Source organism: Engystomops pustulosus, chromosome 4, assembly GCF_040894005.1.
Source record: "Engystomops pustulosus chromosome 4, aEngPut4.maternal, whole genome shotgun sequence".
Lineage (NCBI taxonomy): Eukaryota > Metazoa > Chordata > Amphibia > Anura > Leptodactylidae > Engystomops > Engystomops pustulosus.
In genome coordinates, this window is record NC_092414.1 from 190733871 (window position 1) to 190761683 (window position 27813).

At 41.5% G+C, this 27813-nt stretch overlaps 1 protein-coding gene across 24 annotated transcripts in view; it reads right to left on the reverse strand.

Moving 5' to 3' along the window:
• Positions 1-27813, reverse strand: part of CAMK2B (calcium/calmodulin dependent protein kinase II beta) — a 96100-nt gene that overhangs the window by 8623 nt on the left and 59664 nt on the right. For 2 of the 24 annotated variants that reach the window (XM_072149009.1, XM_072149008.1), the window contains 14 exons: positions 22383-22455; positions 21412-21514; positions 20063-20146; positions 18224-18318; positions 17992-18114; positions 17804-17887; positions 17677-17719; positions 15819-15893; positions 11867-11907; positions 9713-9784; positions 6477-6521; positions 4460-4508; positions 2557-2685; positions 1196-1315 (listed from right to left, as the gene is read on the reverse strand). In XM_072149009.1, coding sequence (XP_072005110.1) covers positions 1196-1315; positions 2557-2685; positions 4460-4508; positions 6477-6521; positions 9713-9784; positions 11867-11907; positions 15819-15893; positions 17677-17719; positions 17804-17887; positions 17992-18114; positions 18224-18318; positions 20063-20146; positions 21412-21514; positions 22383-22455 — 1136 coding nt within the window. Of the gene's footprint in view, positions 1-1195; positions 1316-2556; positions 2686-4459; positions 4509-6476; positions 6522-9712; positions 9785-11866; positions 11908-15818; positions 15894-17676; positions 17720-17803; positions 17888-17991; positions 18115-18223; positions 18319-20062; positions 20147-21411; positions 21515-22382; positions 22456-27711; positions 27785-27813 lie in introns of all 24 variants that reach the window. The other 22 variants (XM_072149011.1, XM_072149010.1, XM_072149016.1 and 19 more) reach the window with 22 other exon arrangements.

A 27813-nucleotide genomic window follows, 5' to 3' on the forward strand; every position in this document is an offset into this window, starting at 1 on the left:
AAGATGATGTGAAGCATCATGAGATTTATAGCTCACATCAAATGGCAAGTCAAAGTTGAGGCAAGCCATATAGTAATGGTCACACAGAGCTAACATTAGTAACACCTTTATAATGTGGTGAACATATAGCAGATTCATATAGGAGAATCCTCTCCATGAGATTTATCTGCCCTATAAGGTGTCTATTTAAAGTGAACCTATCACCTTGTAACTCCTGTGCCATCTAAGGGCTTCATATTCTAGAACAGAAGAAGTTGACCAGGTCGATGTATAACTTTTAGGGAAAAGATCTGTATATTATTCATTTATACATGTATTCATATCAGTGCTGGGGAGTCCAGTGGGTGGACAGCCATTACTACAAGATTTGGCCACAGAGAACCGTGAAGCAAGGGATAACAACTTCCACTGGACTCCTAAGGACTGAGATTCACACATTTACAAAGCAAATAGCAAAGTAAGAAGTTCTGATGAAATGTGATGAGCAGATGTTTTGCTGAAAAGGGAACGCATTAAGCAATAAAAAACGAAGGATTAAAATGACCTGGACAACTGTCATAACATAAGTACAAATAGGAAAAGTGTAATTGTCTATAAGAAAACAACATTAGAGCGATAGAATATGAAGATAATAGGAAATATGTGATTAGTTGAAGCACAGAACATGTCACAAGGTTTGTTCGAAATGGGAAAGAATAAAGGTTAGAAGTCATCACAAGGAGAGAATAAAGAAATATTGAGAAGAAGACGACCATTCTGGTTAGAAGGGAGTGTGGAGGAAGGGCGAAGGTCCTGGTGAATAGAACAAAACAAAGGGTTGTGAAATGACCTCAGTCAAAGGGTATTTAAAGGTGTTGTGCACTGTGGTTCATAAGACTAAGAAGACCAAAGGCATAGCTCAAAACATGAATATAATAGGTACAAGTAAAATGTACAATGAGAAATGGATGACATAGAAGACAGGAAGAACTCAAGGAGTAAAGTTGGAAGTCGGTAAACATTATGATCGAACACTCTGTGGTTGGAAGGAGGTCGGTGGTCAGTACGATGATGTAGACATGCATCTGAAGAAAACCAGAAGAGAGGCAAAGATATGGTGAGGAGGAAGTCAATGGATAAGAGATAGGTCAACAGTTGGAAGGCGGTGGGACTCGAGCCCATGTGAGATGCGTTTGTATGCGCGAGTTCTACTTACGCTGTACAAACGGAGAGTTTAGGTGGGGCTGGGAGAGCCGATGCTGCGTGTTGGAATACTGCACTCCCTCTGCTTCTGAGCCTCGTCTGACTGTGTTAAATATATCTGTAAATCTAGCAGCTGGGAGGGGGACAAAGAGACAGGTACCAGGGAGAGGGATAGAAACCGAGACAAGAGACAGAGGTAGATAGACGAGAGACAGAAGCAGAAATTGACAGGAAGAGAACCAGTGACAGATCAGCAGAGACATAGGTAGAAGAACAAGAGACAGGTCCCAAAGTCGTGAAGCAGAGACGAAGAAATAAAGACAAGAGACAGTAACAGAGTTAGTAAAGCAGAGAAGTGTGGATAAGATAAGGTGGAAAGATTTATCAGGAAACCCAGCGGAACAGAGGCAAGAAAGATAGAGAGATACATTACAGAAAAGAAGAAGCGAAAGAGACAGAAGTAGTGGTAGACAAAAAGAAAGTTAAGAGACAGAAGTTAAGGTAGAAGGCAAAGGCAGAGGAAATTTGGATGGGTCAAAAATGTAGAAGCAGAAACAAAAACATAGAATAAAAAGCCGAAGAATATGTAATAAGATATGTAATAAGAATAGAGATTAAGGTATAAGACAAGCCAAAGATCAGAAAGAAGAGATAAAAGATACAAAAGTAAGACAAGCATCGTATGTAGAGAATGAAGAGGAATTGGCAGAGGTGATATAAGGTGAAGAGGAAAAGAGCCAAGAAAAAAAGACCGGAAAACAGAGATAAGTAAAAAGCAGAAGGGCAGGACACACGGCAGAGCAGAGATTGAAGAGAGATAGCAATATAGGCAGAAGTGGAGCCAAAATTCATAGGATTCAGAGGGGTCGGAGCGGTAGGGAAACAACCAAATAAAACAAAAATAAAAAACAGAAAAAAAGAAAACAGATATCAACACAGAAAGAGCAGAGACACAGCAGCAATGTGAGTGACAAGAAACACATACAACATCTCATAACATACAGGCAAGAACAATGCCAGTCTCCATCCCCCACACCCCTCACCATATTAATATAGGTAGCGCCAAGCCCCCACACATATCACAGTGACAGACACACGAGGGGGGCTTTATTATATCTACACTTAACTCCCTGTCCATTAATACATACAGATATTGTCATTACAGATCATTAAGCAATCACGCTGTAGCTCGGCATACATGTCTCTACTCATCATTAAGAAATCACATTTCATATTCAAAAATACTGTATAAAAAAACTCCAATGCAGCATCAAAATGTCATTTTTCTATATTGAGCTGATCTATCCTGTTGAGTATAAATGGTCTTCATGCATACGCTGTAAGGATTTCCTATACCCCCATCCTATTACTTACGCTGTGCGAGAGGTGAATGGGGGAAGGATGGGGAGAGGGGCTGCTGAGCGACCGCTGCTTGGGGTCCCTCAGCCTCCAGAGCCCCCGAGCCCCGTCTCACTGAGCTTAAAATGTCTGAGAACTTCAGCACTAGAGAGGAGAGAAGACGAGTTGAAGCCAGACAGACCATGAGTAAATTTCACAAAGGGACATGGAGAGGAACAAGTGCAGCAATCGATGAGGAAAATGGTGACAACAACAAAGACTCAGTATAATGTAGGCAATCATGAGAAAGGGGACCAACGATGGAGAGAACCAAATGAGAAGAATGGCTACAACAAGATAGTTGGAAAAAAAAAACTTCTTGAAATTTTTAAAGGTTCTATTTGGGAATTCTATGGTTGTATGAAAACGGCCGTATCTGTACCGTTTTTTTATGGGTTACATACGGCCACATTCATTTCAATGGACAATACGTCCAACCATTTATATTGCCGTTTTTGACACTGTAGCGTACCGTACCGTATACTGGCCGTATGAAAATATAGAGCATGTCCTATTTTCTCCCGTATTTCAGTTCCGTATGCCCTAGAAGTCTATGAGGACGTATAAAATACGGGTTACATTCGTGCTGCATACGGATGAAAAACGTCACGTATATAAACAGGCTCATACGGCCCGTAAAGACGGGACTGGAGAAATCATACGGTCGTGTGAATGTAGCCTTATAAAGATTATTTTTCCTTCTGGACCCTTATTAGCAAGATGCTAAGAAGTCTTGCTCTGGAGGACTAGACATGTCCACATGTTACTCTGGATGAACAATGTTTTCAATAAACTGTGTAAAGCTCAATTTCCAGTGTGGTGGTGCCATGGGACAATTAAACAATTCTTAATTTAGCTCGCCAACATTGATTACTGATCATTGGGACACTTTTGTGCAGATTTACTTTGGCTCCTCTGCCAGTTTTTTTAATATAAAAACCATATAAATCTCACTCTCCTCACCACTTATGACCTGCAAAGGGCAGATCGGCTTGTGAATGCCCGGCACGCCACATTTACTATAGCCTCCACCAGAAAAACGGAACTATTCACTATTCCTGCACCCATATTCACTAAGAGGTTGGAGAGAATATTGGTGTAAGACTGCCGGTGGTGGGAATTTTAAGACTAGACCAATATAATAAAAAGGGAATGAATGTCAAAAGAGGAGATTCCCTTTAAGGAGTTAAGAATAAAAAAACAGAATTAAACATTTGTACTATAGTTATTATTTCTATGCAAACATTTTCTTTGAGTTTTGTTTAGCTCATTTATTTTTTTCTTTGTCAAGTTTTCCAGATCCATCATGGATTCTTGAAGTAAAAAAAATTAAGACCATCAACTTTGGCCTTAGGCACATTAGGAATTAATATGAGTCTGTTACAAAGGGCATGGAAGGATATTCCTAGTGGTAATATGTTTTAATCAGGGTAATATTTTTTTTACATCACAAAAAAATTTCAACTGAAGAAGTATATGGTCTATATTATTTAGAAAAAAAATCTAAATAAGCAAGTAAAAATTAATAAAATGAGAGTATAAATAAAATAAAATAAAATAAGGGGTTCTGTTGAACAAATGCATGGACATATTACAAACTAAACACAGGAACAGCACAAGAACCAACGTGAGAGTAAATGGTCATAAATGCAAATACGTTTCATGGTATGTGTCCATATGTTTGTAAGGTCCAAGTCCGTGTTGGTCTTTTGTGTCCCTGTTGTCATTATGTATCATATAACAGGACTATAGGAATGGAAGTTTGGGTGTTGGTAGGGCTTGTGTAGATTTAGTGATCAACCAGATGGTCAGTCCACTAGAGAAGTTGTCGATGGAAAAGAGGAATAGAAATGAGGTATTCACTGTAGATCTACCATACCTTTCATTTCTTCATCTTCGGGGTTGGTATGTGTACTATCCGAGGATTCCTGTAGGAGAAAACACAAAATAGTGGAATGTTGGGAAGAAGTGAAGGTGGAAGCAGATGTGAGTTAACGACAGGGAAAGACAAAATCACAATGGTTAGAGGCAACATCTATAGAACAATCATATGGTCACCTAGTCAAAACCAATTGCGATGTCAACTTCTTTTCAGGATCACAATACCTTAAACTTACATTGCAGATACTAAATGATATTTGACATGTAGAAAGACACCAAGTTGGCCAAATTATGGCTAAAAATATAGCTACATGTCAATGCCAATAATGGTTCACTATATTGTATTCTCCACAGTACAAAATGCTGAACTGTAGAGGATCCTCCACAGGGTGAGGGCACCTTGCATTCTTCTCAAAGTCAAGCAATGATCTCCACGCTAATGTTGATGACCTAGTCATTGACTTTAGAGGGAATTATTGTACCCAAAGTGTGTGTAGAAGCGGAAGATCTAAGGCACAATTGAGGCCAATAGATTTTGATAGATTTAAGGAGATCATCTATTAGAAATATCAGCCAATGGAGTTTTAGAATCTTGAACAGTTGGCCAATGGAGACCAGATCCAGAGCAATGCTTGATGGATAGGTGTCTGTCACGACAATAAGAACAGATCCCAATTTGTATCCATGAAATAGTTAAATAAAACCTTAAATCTAATAGGATAAAAATTTGAGGCTTAACTCATTCCCTAAACATGTTATATGATGGGAATACCGTTTTATCACTTTATGAACAATGGAGAGTTAGCCTCTGTGAACCCCATCAAATCTTAGATCTTAGCCACTTCCTCTACAGGTCACTTTCTGAATATTAGGGTTACCTAATATTAAAGTTTACTACAATTCATGGGATGCAACACTTCACCAGTGCTTCATCAGCTTCATCCTCAGGATTGGTGGGGTTTTAAGAAGACTGATCTGCACTGATCATAAAGTGATAGCCCAATCTATCAATATATTATTACTTTATAAGATGCGAAGACAGCTTTAAGAAGATCCTGACAAATGTTGGTTAAAATTAAGGCTACATTTAAGAGAGCAGCTCGACTGTTCCATGATGGCAGATGTTAGAGAATTGGGCATGCTGGATGTTATATCTTCTGCTGGAGCACCACATTACAGGACAGCATTAGATCGGTCAAGCAACAAGCAGATTAACCCATAAAATAATACTTTGGGATGGACTATGGGAAGTAAGTGTTGGAAAAAAGTTCTATAACAGTTTCTTAAAATACATATACTATATGTAAATCCCACCACAAACCCATCATACCAAGAAGAGCTTCCAAAACATGTCTATATGAGTAACATTATGCCAAATTCTAGGCTTTATATAAACAACCTTAGTCCTTTCAAGGTGCCAAAACACAACCAATATCTAGAAGGTGGTCCATCAATGCACCCTACATCCTCAATACTGAACCAAGATGGGTAATATTACACTCCGACTAGACTAGGTAGGTTGGGTATGTTGCTTAGTAGAGATATTACTCCACATGATAATACAAGGGAAGGCATTTGTGGTGATTTTTGATGGAATCAACATGGACCTTCTAGAACTGATGTCGGATTATCTCTTTTCTAAATTTCTATTGATGCATGATGTAGGCGTAGTGGGTGTAGAGACCCCTTTGTCCCATAAGAAGAAGAGGAACCCTAATACAGATTGTCATCTGTGCCAAAGTGCTCTTCTAAAAGAAAGACTAAGTAAGAAGTGTCCTTTGCCTGATCCTATAAACTTCACCCATCACAGAAGGTGACGATCAAAGACTTATAATAGACCTGTAGAAAATCTACCGCTAGAATAAGAAAGTTTACCCAATGGTCTTGAGAATGGAACCATATAAAATAATAATAAAGTTGAACTGTGACCATACAAAGGTCCCTCTACTGCTCTGTAGGAAAGAGAGTGCATGAAACATGACACATGAAGAGAGAGGTAAAGATATGGCAAATACCTTTATCCCGTCCACCAGGTTATGAATAACTGTGGTTTGAGGCTCCTATAGAGGAAGAAAGAATGAGAAATGGGAAGGAGGAGAGAACCAGAATAGCCAGGAAGGTATAGGTAGTAGGGGAGATAGAGGATAGCAGGGGAGGAGCATGTGAGGCTTGATTTACATGTTTTCTAAAATCTAGGAAAAGTGAAAAACATAGTGATAAAAGTGCATATATCTGAATGTGTATAATGGGGCTCATTTACTAAGGGTCCGAAAGCCGCACTCTCGTCGGGTTTCCCGAATATTTCTCTTTTGCCCTGAATTGCCCCGGGTTTTTGGCGCACGCGATCGGATTGTGGTGCATCAGCCCCTTCGCGACAGAAATCAGGGGGCGGGCCATCGGACAATTTAAAAAAGGAAATATGTCGCAAGATCAAGCACTCACCGGAAAGAAGCAGGGGAACTCCGGTGGAGCAGAAGCGACACATGCAGGAACTCGGACGCACGATCTTAGTGAATCGCGCCAGGACCCGAATCCTCGTCGGGCAGCGCACCGTGGGATCGCGACAGGACCTGGTAAGTAAATCTGCCCCAATGTGTGGACTAATTTTATCTGACCTGCCTATATAAACAGCCGTGTCACATTGATACCCCCCATTATGTTACTGTATCTTAAAAGGCTGTGTACATCTATGGGCATTTTATTCATTATTATTCCATTGCATCTATTAAGACCCAAGGAAACGAATCTCACTAACAGTTTGTTTCTTGTAGATGTTACTTCTCTCACTCCTGGAAGGCTGTATTTTAACTTGTACAGAGAAATCCACACTGCTTCTTATCTGTAATCTCCTAAGTGGTTAAAAAAACTTTAATGAGTGTTTTTAACCAGAAGAAGACAGGTAAGAGAGACATAGTGAGTTGTCTGGCTGATTGAATGAATGAGTGAATGACAGAAAAGGCACATACTGAAAGCAAACAAAACACATTTTCAATTGAAAACCTATTGGAAATTATTTTCAGACCACAAAAGGTGTACAAAGCCTTTTAACTAAGCTACAATTATGTTTAGTGGTCAATGCAAGCTATTAGTAGAGCTTCACTGCGCAGGTGCTGTAGGAAGGCATGTGCATTATCCTGGCTTCACTTGCCGGATCGGGAGAGGGTGCATCGGCATGAGATCTTCCAATGTAAGTCCGATGTTCCTCATCGGCCTCACATCAAAGCTAGTATAGAAGTTTCTTTATTTTAGATTTCCTAACCTACAGCCAACAAACAGGTTAATATTGGACCCTAAACCAAAGGTCTATAAGGACCTGTAGTTGGATTAGCTTCCCAATTCAACCTGACAGGCCCTCCTTAATCTCATATGTGAAATCCTGCTAACAGGGTCCATTTAAAGTATAGTTTTTTTTAATGAACGTAGAGCTGATATCAAGATCCTAAAGTCTCCATACTCAAAAGAGTATGCTCATTTATGCTCATTAATTTACACTGTACATCTTACACCCCATCTTGAAAGAAAAAAAACATGAATGTAGATATTTATGCTAATTTATTAAACAGGAAAAACTAAAATATCACAGTCATAAGTATTCAGACCATTCCCTGCTGTGACCCTGCTGTGATATATTTATCTCAAATGTTGTCCATTTCCTTCTGATCCTCCTCGAGATGGTTCTACTACTTCATTGGAGTCCAGTTGTGTTTAATTAAACTGATTGGACTTGATTAGGAAGGGCACACACCTGTCTATACAAGACCTCACACCTCAAAGTGCATGTCTAAGCAGATGAGATTCATGAGGTCTAAAGAACTGCCCAAGGAGATCAGAGACAGAATTGTGGCAAGGCACAGATCTGCCCAAGGTTGCAAAAGAATTTCTGTAGCACTCAAGATTCCTAAGAACACAATAGCCTCCATAATCCTTAAATGGAAGAAGTTTGGGAAGATCACAACTCTTCCTCGACCTGGCTGTCCAGCCAAACTAAGGAATCATGGGAGAAGAGCCTTCGTGAGACAGCTAAAGAAGAACCCCAAGATCACTGTGGCCAAGATTAATGAGGCCAAGTACAGAAATATCCTGGATGAGAACCTCTTGACCCTAAGCACACAGCTAAAATAACAAAGCAGAAGCTTCAGAGCATCTCTGTGACCATTCCTGACCGGCCCAGCCACAGCCCGGACCTAAACCCAATTGAGCATCTCTGGAGAGACTTGAAAATTGCTTCCACCAACATTCAGCAACCAAACAAAGGGAACTGGAGAGGATCTGCAAGGAAGAGGCAGAGGATCCCCAAATCCAGGTGCAAAAAACTTGTCCTTGTGATATTTCATTTTTTTTTGTTGTTTAATAAACTAGAGAAAATATCTACATTTTTCTGTCAAGATGGGGGCAGAGTGTACATTAACAAGCTCTTACCAAGTAGCTGCAATGAAACAAATAGTGAAAAATACTGAATAAGGCTACATGCACACTGCCGTGAGCCCGTCGCTCTGTAGCACGGCGGGGACACGGCAGCGCGGGGAGAGGAGGAGGAGGTGAGCGCAGCTCACCCCCGCCCCTCTCCATAGCGATCTATGGCCGCGGTGCCGTAATACGGGAAAAGATAGGACATGTCCTATCTTTTCCCGGGCTACGGAGCGGTACGGTGTATATACATCCCCCATACTGTAGTGTGAATGAATGCAGCCTTAGTCTGAATACTTTCCGTACCCACAGTATGGGGGATTCTTCCAGGGCCAATGTTACCAACCTTAATATTTAGTGAATGTAACTAAATGCACTTCATGTAAATCCAGCCCAAGCTAGGAGGGCACAAGAGAGGGCGGAAAAGAGATGGCAGGGCAGAAGGGCTGAAAAATGGAAGAAGTGGAAAGACAGGCAAAGACTACTAGACAAATCACAGACCTCTAACTACCCCACAGAGAGATTACAGACTAATCTACACCACAGACAGATGACAGACTCCCCAATCCAGAGACAGACCACAAACTTTTCCAAGCCACAGACAGATTAAAACAGAAGTCCAGGACCCCACAGAGAGACCTTTCTGAGACAGACCACAGACGTCGCTGAACCACAGACACAAAACAAACTTTCCCAATGAAAAGACTGCGAGAAGGCTTGCCTCCACACACAAGAGGACCAGACTTTGTAACGCACCCGCTATCCCTCGCTCCCCTCCGCTGTTATCCCCAACTATGTCACAAATACACAAAAGTACCGTTCCACCCGATCCCTATACTCATACCAGGGCAGCTGGAGGAATGGGGCCCTTCGGACTGGTCACTCCAGCGCTGTTCTTGGTACTGTTTGTCTGAGGCTTGAGAAAGAGAGATACAGAGAGAGAATTATATTGTACAGATATGTCATACTAAACCAATCCTACTATCCAACAAGAAAAAGTATGAGAATCCTTTGGAAATTCGTCATCCCCCGACTCCCCAACGACATGGATATCATCTAATTTTGAGCTACTAGTAGACACCTTCCAGAACATTAATTACAGAGATGTTAACAACCAGCATGCCCAGTATTGGGGTCAAGGGTGACGGTAGGGCCATCATAACTACAGTATCTTAAGGCCCTGTTCACACTCTATATGCAATGCTTTGACTGACTAACTATAGGGTCTGTGAGGTTCTATCAAACCTGCTAAGACCTCAGTGTGATCAGAAATTTAACAAGTCAGACCATTCCACCACAGTCCTGTTTTTGGAAATGTGAAAATTGACAATCTTTGTCAAGAAAATAAAACTTAAAAAAATTCTTCCTATAGAAAATATACAATAAAAGTATATTCTAAAGACGACCTGTTGCCTCTCCTGACTTAAAGGGAACCTGTCATCAGATTTTACCTATTTAAACCCCCTTAGGCAGTGTATGAAATGTCCTTTCTAGAATTCCATCTAAATTGCATTTCATAGTGACGGTATTTAATATTCCATGCTGTGTACTGGGAAGCGGGAAAAAAATTCCAAATGCAGTGAAATTGTTGAAAAAACAGTTTTCGTGCCATTTTCTTATGGGCTTGGTTTTTACGACTTTCACTGTACGTCCCAAAAGACAGGTCTACTTTATTTCTTTGGTTTGGTGTGATCACAGAGATAACACATTTATATAGGTTTTATAATGTTTTCATACATTATCATTTTACCATCTTCTAGTACTAATAACTTTTTCATACTTTGCTGTACGGAGCTATGTGTGGTGTCATTTTTTCCGATATAAGATGACGTTTTCAATGCTACCAATTTGAAGACTGTACAGCCTTTTGATCACTTTTTATTACATTTTTTTATATGTTAGAAAATGGCAAAAAAGTGGCATTTTCGACTTTGGGCACTATTTTCCGTTACAGGGTTAAGCGCCAAGAATAACTGTTATTATTCTTTGATAGATTAGACATTTTGGGAAGTGCGAATACCTAACATGTATACGATTTGTGATGTATATTCAGTTCAAGAGAGAGGGTGATTTGAATTTTTATGTTTGTTTTTTTTTTTTTATTTCTTTTACTATTTTTCAGACCCCCTAGGGTACTATAACCCTAGGTTGTCTGATTGATCCTACCATACACTGCCATACTACAATATGGTAGTATATGCAGCTTTTACCGATCACATATTACAATGTGCCACTCGCACATTTTAACAAAATATCCAAAGCTATATAGCCTCAGGTCTTACAAAGCCACGAGGCTGTCATAGCAACAGATTCTCGCTCCGTGATGTCATCATGGAGAGCGCTGACCTTGCTAAGATGGCGGCATCCTCACGCCACGGGCACTTCACAGTGATTTCACGGTGATTGCAGGGTTTTCACGGTGATTGCAGGGTTACCCGTAGGTGTTTGGTGCAATATGCAGCAAACACTGATCTTGTATGGAGAGGGTTCATGGCTGACCCACAGCCGTCGATAAGGGGTTTATATGACACAAAAAAATGACTAGATACTATAGAACAAAAGATAGTGACGTCTGAAGTGACAATAAACTTCACTCATTTTAGGGAATTCTAGAAAGCACATTTCATACCCTACCTGGGGGGACTAGTGGTTTAATGGGGTGAAATATGGTGGCAGGTTCCCTTTTACATTTGTATTCTGAGTTAAATAACAATTCATATTTCATATCTTTATAATTCTTTGGTCTTCAGTTATATTTCTTAGACATTTATGAGTAAAATTGCCAACTGCGTGTTACCAGCCGGGGGTGTGTCAGACTAATAATATTAATACTAATTGGTAAGTATCAAATCGTGCGGTGGCAGACCCCTAGTTAGTAAAACCTGCCAGGCAAATGAATAATAATTTTTTTATTACACACACATCTATAAGAGGGGCTAAACAACAGTGGCCCCAAACCAGGGTGTCTAGGGTCCAGTGTGACATAGCTATACGTTACCTTTCCAACATCCGTCTTCTTGTTCAGCAAAGTCTTAGCTGCTGCAGGTTGTCCGAGAGAGAAAGAAAGAGTATGGTCAGTACCATGTTATATGACCCTATATACCATCTTATATGACCCTGTATACAATCTTATATGACCCTATATACATAATATGATAATATAAGCTTCACCCAGTACCCAAGAGCAGCCAGGACTCTGTATCAATCATTATACTATCTGTTATCTCTTAATTCACTGACTAATTATTGACATTTTTGATGTTTGGTGGTTGATATTCTCTGGGATGAAGTCCCTTTGCTGGGTAACCCAGTGCCAACCATGACTTGGTACCATGTTTACATAAACATATGGTTTCCTCTGCTTTAATAAGGCCCTCTCCTTATTTTACCTTCTGTGGCTGATGGACTAGTCACTGCATTAGTGTTGAATTGTATCATTTAAGGGTCGGCTATTGCTTCCTATTAAGGTGGTTGCATCATTTATATGGTACTAATGGAGCAGTAGGACCGTCCAATTTCCTTAATTTAAATTGTATCCCACCATGTTCCCCTTACTAAAAGACATCCCTCCAATTGCTTAAAGGAAAACTACCACTTGGAGGGGCCAAAAGGACTAGAACTTACCTTGCAAGAAATAGAAAAGGAACGGAAGAATACACAGGAGAAAGACAGAGGCAGGGATGAGAGCAGAGAGAACGGAAGAGAGAAAGGATAAAGTAGGACGCCAGAAATAGGACAGTGTAACAAGGGGGGGGAGAAAGAGAGAGAAAAGAGAAATTGTGAAACAGTCAGAAAAAGACAGGGGGAGGAGGAAAAGATACACAGACGTAAATACACAGGGTGGGCACTTTTATATGGCAATTTTGTGCAAATTTTCGGGCATCGGCAGGCGATCAAGACAGAACATCCAACACATGCCCAGCCACTGAGACAAGGTCCAAACCACAACACTCACATCCACTGCCCCTTGCTGTATACAGTAAGACGCGTGATCCGAACATAGGACACTACATGTACCTACACATTAACTACATGCAGATACCAGATCTGCGCTTTACACTGACTTACAGGTGCAAGGCCCTCCATAAAAAGCAGACATGAAAATCTAAAATGCCTTATTGTCATGGGTGCTACCTGCTCACTGTGAACAAGTATCAGATTAAGGGTTCCTATTGACCAGGGTAACATTAACATCTCCCTCATGTATGTATCTGATCACATGAAATCATAACATGCCTCACTGAACTTCTACTGCTCCTCAGCCTCCATGGAGGCATGCTGTTGTGTCAGGTGATCAGATACATACATGAGGTAGATGTTAATATTACTAGGTAAGGCAAATATTATTGGGAATAGGACTCATCACCCTGGTCACAGGACATGAAGTCCTCAATGATGTAACAGAGCTCTCTCTTAACGTTCCAGCAAGGCACTGAGTAAAACATTTGTGTACAGTTGATAATAAGTAAACAGAGCTGTATATGTCTGTAGTTGAATATTGGCAGATGGTCCTTAGGTATTAGTTCCATACAGCAGCATGTCCTAGCAGTGAGTCCTGTCAATCAGAAACAAGGAGGTAGGGCAATGGAACTATAATTTAACATGCAGGACTCCATTAATATCATTGTTTAAGTTTACAAACAGATTTTTTAAAGGTCATCTAGCATCAGACTTACTAATGATAGATGTCCCACACTTACTTGCTCCTTACGTCTCTCAGGGGATGACCTCGCTCTTGTTATCTCCAGGAACATTGTCATTCTTTTAAAAAAACACTTTATATGCTTTATTTATATGAGCCGGAGGTGCTCCAGGCTACGTCACCCAAGTGCCTCTTGGCTCTACTACCTGCTAATATATGCCACCCCATCCATCCAGCCTGGTTCCGCCTACCGATCCGCTGACGTCACGATCGGTGGGCGTGACCCGGCTCCTTATGAACACGGAGGGGGGGGGGGGGAGAGACATTAGCAGGTGGTGGAACCCAAAAGGGAAGCAAATAAGCTTGGGACATCTACAATCAGTAGATCTCATGGTAGATGTCCTTTAACATTTCAGCCATGGAAAGCCATGGAAAGGAACCTTTTATTCATAGTTTTTTATGGGTTCCCTTTAATGCTGGATGGGATGTCATAGACCTTTAAACAGTTGATGGGTGGGAGTGTTGTGTCTCAGGCTCCCCCTGATCTACCATTGATTGTCTATTCTATGAGTACATATCCTTATAGCCAAATACTGGAGCATGTATTCCTTGGATAATACATTTCTTTGCGTGCACAGTGACACTCATATACAACATATACACACATGCACAGTACAATTATACACAAGACTATTATAGAGCACAGTGAGTCTGTTATATCATGAGTGCCATGTACACTGCCAGGCTGCGGCTGTAAGTACCTTCTTAGCACATGCCATGCACGTGACATGCCCAAACATACAGCATGCACCAAGGTACATGGACATACACACTACATGCAGCATCTCCAGGGGGACACCCAGATAGGAGCCCATGTACACTGCCTATATAGCCTTAACATGGCACAGACAGACACTGGGACATACTATAGGGGGAGAACTGTATACAACTATAGATCTGCCATATAGTACACATAATTGTGCTGCCATTTATCCAAGGATTTTTTTATGGATTCTTGAACCGTGAGTTGCCAAAGCTTGCACAGGGTCCCGATTTTGGTTTACATGTGGATATATTACTCTCTGGTCTAACCTTAATCACCTTGGAACCTGTCACCAGGGACTTCATTTTCGGTAAAGGCAGGTCACAGAAGCCCATGACAAATATGGTTTTCTGCCTTCTCTAAGCATTTACATTACAATATAATTGTGTGTAATGACTTACCTTGCACCCTGACAGAATCCTCTGTGTAGCCCCAGGGGTTGGGCTTTTGTTTGGATGCATTACAAAATACAACATGACTTGTTTGTGCTGCGGACTGCTCAGCTCTCAGCCCCCACCTTTGTGCTCCTGTACAGCTCCTCTCTCCCCCACTGATCTGAGCTCACCACACTGTGACCTCTGTGAAGGAGCAGGAGGGAGGAGCTGTACAGGAGCACAAGGGTGGGGGCCAAGAGCTGAGCAGCCTGCAGCACATACAAGTCACATGTTGTTTTTTTTTAAATGCATCCAAACCAAAGCCCAACCCCTGGGACTAGACAGAGGATTCTGTCAGGATGAAAGGCAAGTTATAACACACAATTATATTGTAATGCAACTGCTTAGAGAAAGCAGAAAGCTATACATGCAATGCAGCTGTAATGGGCTTCTGTAACCTGTCTTTAGTGAACACGAGGTCCCTGTTGACAGGTTCCCTTTAATCCTTACTCCTTAAAGGGAATCTTTAAGGAAAAAGCAATTTTGACATTACAAAGCTGCAAACAGTATTAGGTATAGGCCCTGGAGATCTGTGTATCCATACCTTTGTATATGCTGTTAGTAACAGCAGGACTGTGAAAGGGGCATTTATAGCACTAGTAGGCAAGTCCTCACACTGTTGTGCTCTCATCTCTCTGCATCGATCTGCTCCACAGTACCTTCCCTCTGCTCTTAGTATAAGCTGAAGTAGTAATCTGGTTGAATAGTACAGACAGAGGGGTGGGGCTTTTGAAGAGCTTAGCAGTGTGAGGACACACCCCCAGTGAGGTTGGAAAAGTTGCAATCTTGCAACATAAATGCTTTTGCATAGTCCTGCTTCTACTAGTACATACAGAGGTATTGTTACACAGATCTCCAGCGCCAATACCTACAACTATCTGTTGCTTTGCACAGTCAAAACTGCTGACAGGTTCCCTTTAAAGGGGCATCCTCCATCTAAGTCTCTTAGCAAGCAGGCAGCTAGGAAAAAGCAGCCACATGCAGTCACTTGTCAGGGGGAAGGAACGGGCAAGTGTGGAGGGGAAGGGCATGTGCCATAGGACACTACTACCTTGTTCCACCAACCCCAGGGCTGTACTAGTGGCGGCGGTGGTGATTGTGGCAGGAGCTGTGGTCTGTCTGCCCACTGTGAGGATGACAGAGATCAGAGAAGAAGAGGACGGGGCAGGATTGTGGAGAATGGAGATTAAAGAGAAGTATAGTGACAGGTTACAGGAGAGGGATTGTGGGGAACACACACAGGGGAAAAGAAGGGCACCACAAGGAAAGATGGCGGAGAAAGGAAGGAAGGACAATGAGTATAAACATCCAGGAGGAGAGGCGAGGTTTGTAGGATATGGAAATGCAGGACAGTGAGGAGAGGGGAAGAGGAGAGATGAAGTAAGTAGAGTAAAGCAGAATAAAAATAATAAAGAGCATAGTAGAGAGATCAGCATATTACGGTAACATTCAGTGAGGGTTCGGTGCTACCCGCGGTACCCACAATGCCCCACATACAAATGTATAGAAATAACTGGTTATATCACTATGGGCTCTGCAGTGTATATAGCACTGGTTATATCACTATGGGCTCTGCAGTGTATATAGCACTGGTTATATCACTATGGGCTCTGCAGTGTATATAGCGCTGGTTATATCACTATGGGCTCTGCAGTGTATATAGCACTGGTTATATCACTATGGGCTCTGCAGTGTATATATAGCACTGGTTATATCACTATGGGCTCTGCAGTGTATATAGCGCTGGTTATATCACTATGGGCTCTGCAGTGTATATATATAGCACTGGTTATATCACTCTGGGCTCTGCAGTGTATATATAGCACTGGTTATATCACTATGGGCTCTGCAGTGTATATAGCACTGGTTATATCACTATGGGCTCTGCAGTGTATATATATAGCACTGGTTATATCACTATGGGCTCTACAGTGTATATATAGCACTGGTTATATCACTATGGGCTCTGCAGTGTATATAGCACTGGTTATATCACTATGGGCTCTGCAGTGTATATATATAGCACTGGTTATATCACTATGGGCTCTGCAGTGTATATATATAGCACTGGTTATATCACTATGGGCTCTGCAGTGTATATAGCACTGGTTATATCACTATGGGCTCTGCAGTGTATATAGCACTGGTTATATCACTATGGGCTCTGCAGTGTATATAGAACTGGTTATATCACTATGGGCTCTGCAGTGTATATAGCGCTGGTTATATCACTATGGGCTCTGCAGTGTATATAGCGCTGGTTATATCACTATGGGCTCTGCAGTGTATATAGTGCTGGTTATATCACTATGGGCTCTGCAGTGTATATAGCGCTGGTTATATCACTATGGGCTCTGCAGTGTATATAGCACTGGTTATATCACTATGGCAGTGATGGCGAACCTTTTGGAGACAGAGTGCCGAAGCTACAACCAAAACACACTTATATGTCGCAAAGTGCCAACAGGACAATTTAAGCAGTAACTGATTGGTCCCTGCTGGGATCAGAGGACCCAGAGCAGGAGCAGGAGCTCCAATAACAATCCATCTCTATCCACACCTTCTTGCTCCTCCTTTAGTCCTGGAAGCCAAATAGCGCTGTATTGGATCACAGGAGAAAGCCTTTAGTCCTAGCTGGCAAACTCTGTGTTGGGGTGAAGGCCTGGGTGCCCACAGAAAGGGCTCCGAGTGCCACCTCTGGCACCCGTGCCATAGGTTCGCCACCACTGCACTATGGGCTCTGCAGTGTATGATGCTGTAGTGTAATTGGCATATAATCTGCGGAGCATTGTACTGGGTATACCAGAGAAGGATCTTTAGTACTTGTCGGGGAATTACATTGGCATCTATTCCTTAATAATTCTATAGCACAGCTTCAGCTACTTAGATCTAGGTGAGCAATAACTTACCAGAGAAGTTCCTTGTTGCCAGCATTGTAGTTAGAATGGCCCCCTATGGAGTGCACATAATGTGAATTAATGGAACATCCTTGAAGAAAAGAGACCGAACAGCACATTTAATACAGGTTGTACTCACTTTCAGCTTCCGGCGGGCGTTGAACTTCTTCAGGCACTCCACGGTCTCCTGTCTGTGCATCATTGAGGCCACAGTTGAGCGTTGCTATGTAGAGCAAAGAGTTACAATCACATGAGATGCCCTTAATAAACCATATCATCCTATGTATAGAGAAGCGATACAGTGTGGCACATATTGGCACGACTTACGCAGACCCATGGGTGCTTGAGAGCTTCATGTGCGGTGATACGCTTGGCAGGGTTAATGGTCAACATCTGGTTAATGAGATTCTTAGCCTCGGGTGTCACCGTGTCCCACTCTGGAGAAGGGAACTACAAAGAAAGATGTGGATGATCTTCACACATCGTCTGTGATTATGTGTCTTCTTGCGGTTCTTGCGGAGTATTGTACAAGACACATGAGGTAAAAGGTTAAACTCACATCATACGCCCCAGCTTTAATTTGCTGGTAGAGTTTGTGCTGATCTTCATCCCAAAATGGAGGATATCCAACCAAAAGAATATATAGAATGACACCTGTTCACAGAACACAAAATACACGACTTTACAATGGACTATAACCAGATCTGGACGTCAAACCTATATACATAGATGATGTCCGCCATTAAGGGGGCGCACCATAGCCTAGTCTTGTATAAACCACCCATATCAGACCATTGGGTCCAGCAATCTGGATAGCCTTGAAACATTGCGCCAGGGGTAAATAGAGTAGCCCACACTTTTTGGCTTATCTAAAGAACTTGGAGAGCTGCCTCGTTCTTTTGGAAACGTGAAACTTCAAGCAGCATAGTATGATAATACAAACGGGTGCGCGCTGACATGAGGCTGGGCGAAAGGGTCTCTCTGAAATATTTAAAGAAGAGGTATGCAGCACTCCAAATCACAAGTGAATTACAAAAACTTGGCGTTTATTCAATACGCTAAGTTCTCAAGCACTTATAGGAGCCGAAACCTTGTGATTTTCTCAGTGTTTTTAACCAAAACTCGCTGTCATTTCTATTTGCTTTGTAGATACATAGATAATGTAGGTAGATAGATGAGATACTTTGGGGTGTGCAACTGATCATACTCTATGGGGGTAATTTTTATGGGGCGCCTTTTTTAGTGACTTTTTGTGCTCATTTGCACAATTTTTTGCGCCTTTTTTCAGCAGTTCGCTGGAGTTCGCAGTGTAGAAGTTTCCTGGTTTGGGCCTAAAACAGGTAGATTTGATATATATTGATACAGCCTTTAATCTATTCATCTATCCATCCATAAATAGAAGGATGGATAAATAGATAGATAGATAGATAGATACATATAGAAAGTCCAAGCAGCACATTCAAGGATCTGTTGGTGGGTGCAAGCTTCTAAAGACTGGGCTTTAAGTCCTTTGGTGATATATAAAAAGGAAATTGCGCAGCACACCAGGTTGAGTGAAAAAAAGTTTTTTTGTGGTTTATTCCATATTCAATAACGACAGCGACGTTTCGGCTACCAGGCCTGAGCTTGAGGAAGGCTACTGGTAGCCGAAACGTCGCTGTCGTTATTGAATATGGAATAAACCACAAAAAAACTTTTTTTCACTCAACCTGGTGTGCTGCGCAATTTCCTTTTTATAGATAGATAGATAGATAGATAGATAGATAGATAGATAGATAGATAGATAGATATAAAAGCAGGAGATTCAAGGCAGCACAACCTATGTAGCCGGGTGCAAGATCCGCAATCCGTGGCAAGGATTCTTGATATATTGAAGAAGAAGAAGCAGCACTCCGGTGGTGAATCAAAGCTGGGTGATCTTTATTTCAAGGGTGCAACGTTTCGGTGTGTCCACCTTTTTCAAGCAAGAAAATGCTTGAAAAAGGTGGACACACCGAAACGTTGCACCCTTGAAATAAAGATCACCCAGCTTTGATTCACCACCGGAGTGCTGCTTCTTCTTCAATATAGATAGATAGATAGATAGATAGATAGATAGATAGATAGATGTAAGTATTCATCCTCTGGGGTGTTTAACTGGTATTACTCTTTAGGTACTGTTGCTCTTTAATTGTGAGCTAGGTAGATATGATATACTGTATACAGATAATGTATAGATAGATAAATAGTGTTCATTTCTTGAATCCTTAGTGTGCAGGACCCTCTCCTATGACGGCACAGGAAACATTGGGATCACTTCTGAATAAACACGTGTTGAATAGTAAATGTAAGCGGGATCGCTCTCCATATGGCTGACTCTATTATAACACCACAGTCATTGCAACTTGTGTCAGCTTACCACATGCCCAAATATCCACCGGTTTTCCATATGCCTCTTTTCGGAGCACCTCTGGGGACAGGTACCCTGGGGTTCCAGCAAAGCCTGGCACAGAAAGAACAGAATGAGCGCCAGTCCCTACCTCCAGCTGCCAGCAGCTTATACAGAGCGCTGCGTGCCAGGGGACTTGGTCACGTATACGCTCATACTGCTGTATTGAAGATATTTTATAGTGTCAGAGACATGAACACAAACAGCCTAATTTTATCTAAATAACTTTGAGCAAATTCAGGGTGCGTTCACACGTTGCAGTTAAAACTGCATCGCAATTAGTTTTGAGGTGGTTTTAGGTGCAGTTTTGTCAATTGAACAGGTGAAAGACATTAACTGAATGGGTGAGTGACATTTGTGGAGCAGGTTTCCCCTTCAAAATCAAATTCACTCGTTCAGTTCATGTCTTTAACCTGTTCAATTGACAAAACTGCACCTAAAACCACCTCAAAGCTGATTGCGATGCAGTTTTAACTGCAACGTGTGAACTCACCCTAAGGATTAAGGCAGATTAAAAGGGTAGTCACCTGTCTGGCAGCAATTACTATCATTATTGGGCTACTGTAGAGACTAGGAAAACGATAAGGCCGAAGAGACCAACATAGGATGACTAAACTTTTAAAGAACTTTGCATAAATCAATAGTACAATGTACAGACATAAGGAATAACACTATTTTGGGTCATTTGTGGATTGTATTTTTGTAAATTTTCTCCTGTGTAGGCTCTATTTTTTACCAGCACTGGAGACTAGCTGCTATGGGGTCGCCTGTACCCTGCACATAGATAATGGAGGGGAAATCTTCTTTCTAAATCTCTTTGTCTCACTAAGAAGTATCAGCATGTTTATACAGGACCTAACAGAGAAGCACTGCCGTGAATAGAGCAATCGGGATAATATATAAGCCTCATATTTATATCCTTTTTGACTATTCCCCCTCCCTTCTCCATAGATCACTCTTAGCTGTAATCTGACCCTTCTGGGAGTCTCAGTCCATATTGCTAGCAAGGCAAAGTCAGCAGAGATTTTTATTACCAGTGAATTACAATGGATTTCATTCAGAAATAAATGAATACATTTATGGACAGATAAGTAGTGAGCAGAATTTCTGTGAATAGATAAAAGAGAAACCTTTCTGACTCTTCCCCCTCCCCTCTCCATAGATCTCTGTGCTAAGCTGTAATCTGACCCTTCAATTAGTCTCAGTCCATCTTGCTAGCAAGACAAAGTCAACAGAGATTTTTATTACCAGCAAATTACAATTTATTTCATTCATAAATAGATTACTAAATATGTGATTTTAAGGATGCGTGAACTTACCAAACCAGGCCTGCTGATCTCCTTGCACTTCTATGGCCAGGCCAAAGTCTGCCAGCTTGACCGCCGCTCCTTTGCATTTGCTGGCAAGGAGAAGGTTTTCTGGCTGTTGTTAACAGAGATGTGGTTAGAGGTAGTGACAGTCCAGGACTAGTCATAGCACGCAGGTAAAGTCACTCAGGGTGGATTGTGGTGGCCTCGGGTAAAGCTAACCAGACTTGAAGCCAAGGATGAAAGATGATATTGAACAGCTTGAGGCTGCTTTGGTTTCCAATGAAACCTTCCCATAAGGAGGTCTGGTCACCTTATCTCTATTTCAGTGCATGGTCTCCATCTCTTCTACCTGATGTTCCACAAGAAACTCATATCTAGTAAGGGTTGAGGAGGCCATATTATGCCAACAAGCACCATGGGCATAGTGAGGACTGTGCATTGTACATATCTGTTAGGGGGTCATCGGGGACACGATTGAGGACAATTATGAAAGGGTTAAAACCGCCTATTTTATTCTTGCCCATTAACGATGATAAGGATTGGTTACTATGCCCAACATAACTCTATGAGATGGTTGGGCACCTCTGGTAGGACAGGTAGCATAGGAGAGATGGTGAGCATACCATTGGCGAGCAAGGGAAGTTCGGAAAGGATGGAGAACATTGGGAGAATGAGGGTGTGAATAGAGACAGATTTGTTATCCTTTACGTACAGGTATAAAAAGTGTATACATAAAAGAATTGGCACACAGAAACATAAAAATATCCCATATTCCACAGCATGCCATGCACCCAGCCCCAGGTAAGTTAGAGCCCCCAACCTCACATGCCATGATAACCACCATCCACAGTGTAAGCCAGACACACGTCGTCACCAGCATGCAGGGGGCACTCCAAGGCGCTGTACTGAAGGAGAGATGGCCAACGTCAAGCCTGACATGCGTATGATAAAGAAGATGGCATGGGGGATACACAACTCACCTTCAGGTCCCTGTGGACAACCCCCATTTGGTGACAGTGGAGGACTGCTTCAAGAATCTGCTGGATGCAATGACTGCGTGCAAACAGCAGGGGGGGCGTTAGTAAGGTCTGTGCGCTCCCTGCGAGTTGATGGAGGAGGGGGAGGGCAGGAGGGGAGGGAGGGGATGCCTGCCAACCAAAATCAACCATTGCAAAGGATGGGGAACAACCCTTGTATTACAACCAGGATGGGATTTTTCCATAAACATTCACTTGCAATCTTTAATTGAGACACAATATGGCGGTAATGTACAATCTGACTCCTACATACAAAGGGGTTGTCCACTTTTAGCAAATAAAGTAAATTTTTTGGGCAATGAAAAGCTATACAACTTTCCAATATACTTTCTGTATCAATTCTTCACAGGTGCCCAGCTCGTTATAGCCTTGGTCATGTGATGTCATACAGGTGCACGGCTCATATCCCTAGTCATGAGATGTCATACAGGTGCACGGCTCATATCCCTAGTCATGAGATGTCACACAGGTGCACAGCTTGTTGTATCCCTGGTCATGTGATGTCACACAGGTGCACAGCTTGTTGTATCCCTGATCATGTGATGTCACACAGGTGCACAGCTTGTTGTATCCCTGGTCATGTGATGTCACACAGGTGCATGCCTTGTTATAGCCTTGGTCATGTGAAGTCACACAGGAGCACAGCTCATTATATCCCTGGTCATGTGATATCACACAGGAGAGCAGCTCATTATATCCCTGGTTATGGGATGTCACACAGGTGCACGGCTCATATCCCTGGTCATGAGATGTCACACAGGTGCATGGCTCATTATATCTCTGGTCTTGTGATGTCACACAGGTGCACAGGTCATTATATGACATCACATGACCAGGGATATAACAAGCTGTGCACCTGTGTGACATCACATGACCAGGGATATAACAAGCTGTGCACCTGTGTGACATCACATGACCAGGGATATAATGAGCCGCACACCTGTGTGACATCACATGACCAGGGATATAACAAACTGTGCACCTGTGTGACATCACATGACCAGGGATATAACAAGCTGTGCACCTGTGTGACATCACATGACCAGGGATATAATGAGCTGGGCACCTGTGTGACATCTCATGACCAGAGACAGTTATTATCCCTATGAAGTAAAGAATGAAGCTTCCTATAGAATGACAACAAGCTGTGATAAAAAAAATTCTGTGAGGAATTGATACAGAAAGGTTATTGGAAAACTGTATAACTTTTCATTACACAAACAATAAAGATTATTTCCTAAAAGTGAACCCCTATGTAACTCAAAATATTCCAAGATTTCTAAATTGAACAATTCCACATAGCAAATTGAACAATAAGCAGGAATAAAGGAGATTTGTCTTCTTTCCCTCTTGCCCTGTGACAAAAATAAAAAAAAATCTTAAATTTTATTGTTTGTCTCTGCCACCCAAGAGATGGGGGAGGGGTATGTTCCTTTCAATTTTCAGTAGGCCTCAGATTTTAACAACGCAAAAATTTCCTAACTGTGATATTCCTGCTTTTTTATTACTGTAATAACCGTGTGTGTGCGCCCTGTACAGTGATATGACTGTGTGTATTATCCCATGCTATGACATCACTGGGTGTATCATCTATACTTCTATTTTAAGCATCATGGAGTAGGGGCCTCATTCAGAATTTTGCTAATGGGATCTGGTGGGTACTATTTACACCCCTGTTCCCAATAATTAGGAACAGTGGGGGGTCATTTGACTTCCGACATTTTTTGCCAGCCCCTTTTTTTCCTTCTCCAGCTGCACCTTATGTATGATGTGTCGGCGCCACAATTTTGCTCCTTTTCAGACACTCAGGCCAGTTTTTTTTTTTTGCTGCTCAATTTGGATCCCGATACTTTTAATGCTTTTCTAGTTTCACTGACAATTTATTGTGTTGCACACTAAGGGGGACATTAATAATAATGTGTCCCAGGTTCACCTTTGTTCTTTTTCGTGTCTCGTAATTTATGTTTGTTGTTTTTTTGCCTTATTAAACGTGTTTTGAATTGTTGCGCGGCCGATTCATTTGTGCCTAATTTGTCCCAAGTATTCCCCTACAAAGTACATCTCATTTGGGACCAATAAGCAAGCTAGATTGAAAAAAGGTGCGACAGAACATTTTTTAAGCAAAAAAAAAAAATATATATATATATGGCCCACACTTAATGTATTCCTTGTATCAGTAAACAGTAAACACGTATGTCTGTATGGTCCCTCATTTAGCTTTTACCAAATTTTTGTCAAAGAATGTCAAAAAGTTCCACACATCATATTTGCCCAAAAACTTTGTGACACTGTCCAGGTGTAAATAAGTGTGGTATGTTTTCCATACCATAAGTGTGTCCTACATTATTGGACTAGGGTAAAAAAAACACCAATAAAACCAATAGGATAAAATGTAAGACATAGGCAATGGTGGATTCAGTAATGTAAGTCCTAATAATTCTTCTTCCTATAGGGTGGCAGCTTCTCTTGTCTAGTAGGGGAGTTACGGAGAATGTCCACTTAAGGTCCAATGTTTCCAATTATGAATTATACATGTTTTGCCTGTCAGCAGTGGCCACTAGGGGGAGCCCAATGAATACAGATACAACATTGAGCGCATCATATAATCCCCCCCTAGTGGTGGCTGAAACAGAGGTTTATTAAACTATTTATCAAATATGCAGGAGATCTAGAGCCATGTATCACACTGAGCCCCAACCTAGTTGAAGATCTAGCCAGGACAATATTTTCAACATTTTAGTTTTAGAAACTATAGCTTCTTATTTTAAGATTGAAGCAACACATAAAAGACTAACACAGGCCAGACTTACAAAGAACAGGGATCACAAAGACACACAGGGCTGTAAGCATGTTACTCGTAGCCGGAACAAAAGTTTTCACGTGACTCCATTCACTTTTTTGTCCCCTGAAAACCTGTGTAGTACCAAGTTCCATCAGCGCAAATTCACCTGCCTCCGACTGGACAACATAGTAATAATTCATGGGGTTGTAAGAAGAAGTAATTGCTTTTACTACACAAAGATATGTAAAGGTAACAGCAACAGTATCAGTAAAACCCTAAAACTAGACAGAGGAAAATGATAGATAGATAGATAGATAGATAGATAGGTAGATAGATAGATAGATATGAGATAGATAGATATGATATAGATAGATAGATAGATAGATAGATAGATAGATAGATACATAGATAGGTAGATAGATAGATAGATAGATAGATAGATAGATAGGTAGATAGATAGATAGATAGATAGGTAGATAGATAGATAGATAGATAGATAGATAGATAGATAGATAGATAGATAGATAGATAGATACATAGATAGATAGGTAGATAGATAGATAGATAGATAGATAGATAGATAGATAGATAGATAGATAGATAGATAGATAGATAGATAGATAGATAGATAGATATGAGATAGATAGATAGATAGAAAAGGAAAAACGGGAGCACTGCCTTTGACAAAGGCTGGGATACAGCTGAAACGTTGCAGAGGGTGGAATAAACACCATTTGTATCACTATAATGAAGTGCTGCCGTTTTTCCTTTTGATACTCATGGACTCTTGTTGGTGAGAGTACACAATCGCACCCTAAGGTCTTTTTTGCTTTATCAAAGGACTGTGCTGCTGTTTATTTCATTTATTAGATAGATAGATGATAGATGGATAGTTGGATAATATAAAAGAGATGATATATATATGAGATAGATAGATAGATAGATAGATAGATAGATAGATAGATATGCGATAGATAGATAGATAGATAGATAGATAGATAGATATGAGATAGAGAGATAGATAGATAGATAGATAGATAGATAGATAGATAGATATGAGATAGATAGATGTGCGTGTGATAGAACTTAATATAAAAAGTTTTTTGACCTCTGGTCCCTGACCTTAAGTTTTAAGCAGAGTTCGGTCGGAGAGTAGAGACACTTGCAGCGGTGGTGATGATGATGATGGGTACAGGACAGAGAATATTTTAATTGAGAGACACATGGAAGAGACAGGAGAGAGCACAGGAGGGGGAGGACAGAGAAGAGACAGATGGAGGAGGAGAGAGACTAAAAATAGGTGCCAAAGAGAGCAAAAAACAAGCAGAAGAAACACAAAGCGGAGAGGAGGAGAGGGACTGCGGAGGGGGGTGCAAAGAGGGATCTGGGGGAGAAGATGAGCAATAAAGATACAGAATAAAGAAAATGGACTGGGAGAAGAAGAGGAGGGTTAAAAATTGAGGGAGAAGAGAGGCTAGATATGCGTCTATAGGATGCAGTGCATATCATGCAGGTTGTCTGCAGAGCATCACACCGCAGGCTGTGCAATACTCTGTAGTGCTATCCATCCCCATGTGCAGGTGCACGGAGCTGTGCATGCTGGAACTTGTACTTCTTTATTTTGATATATAAGGTATCGACGACTCTCTGTTTATTGGGCAGAAAAAAACTGGGTGAAGGGCAAAGAGAGAAACAGCTGGAAGAGAAGATGACTGCAGGGACAGAGGAGAAAAGTAAGTAACAAACAGGTGGCAATAAACAGAGAGTATTGTGCTGGACACATCTCATTCATACCATGGAAACATACATATATTGCAGGACTAGTCAGTGTAGTACCTTGTGTAATAGGATAGGGGGTGCTATAGCATTGTTACTATATTGCACACTGTTGCGGTAGGGATTACTACAATATACAGTGTATCTGATACCACAGCCCTTTTCTATTTTGTCTCCGTGATGAGTCTCCAGTATCTTTTGGATTTTAAGATTCTTAGGTACAGTATTGGTAGATTCCTGATGAAATTTGGTAAAAACATGGCCGACCACGCAACAATCAGACTTCTAGATCACATTGCAAGTCTCATCATCCCACGTTGGCCTGTAGTGCGGGATGCGGAGGTGATACATAGAGTGGTGCACGCTCCATCTTCATACATGACATATTCCATCCTATCCAAAGAGCCTACAATATATGTATGTTTGGTTCAGTTCCTTCTACCCGCCAGGGCAGTGCCCAGCGCACACTTAGGTGGGTATAGGTGCATACATCACTTGCCGCTTTAAGCAATTTTTGGCGGCACCCCTTCATGCCCACCTGGATGCACATTCCTGTCATCACTTTGCATCACCCTCCCTCGCTCCCCATGCACTGCGTCTCCAGAGCCAGATGGTATAGGGAGGTGAAGGGTGCAGACAATGCCCACAATGTGCCAGTTCTCACCTGGGAACCCCATGCCATGTCACCCCACTCCCCCTTCAAGGAATACTAACCTTCAAGTCCCTGTGCACAATGTCACAGGAGTGTGTGAAACAAACACTTTCTAATATCTGATGGAGACAGTGACTGTAAAACAAAACCAGCAGACCCACAGG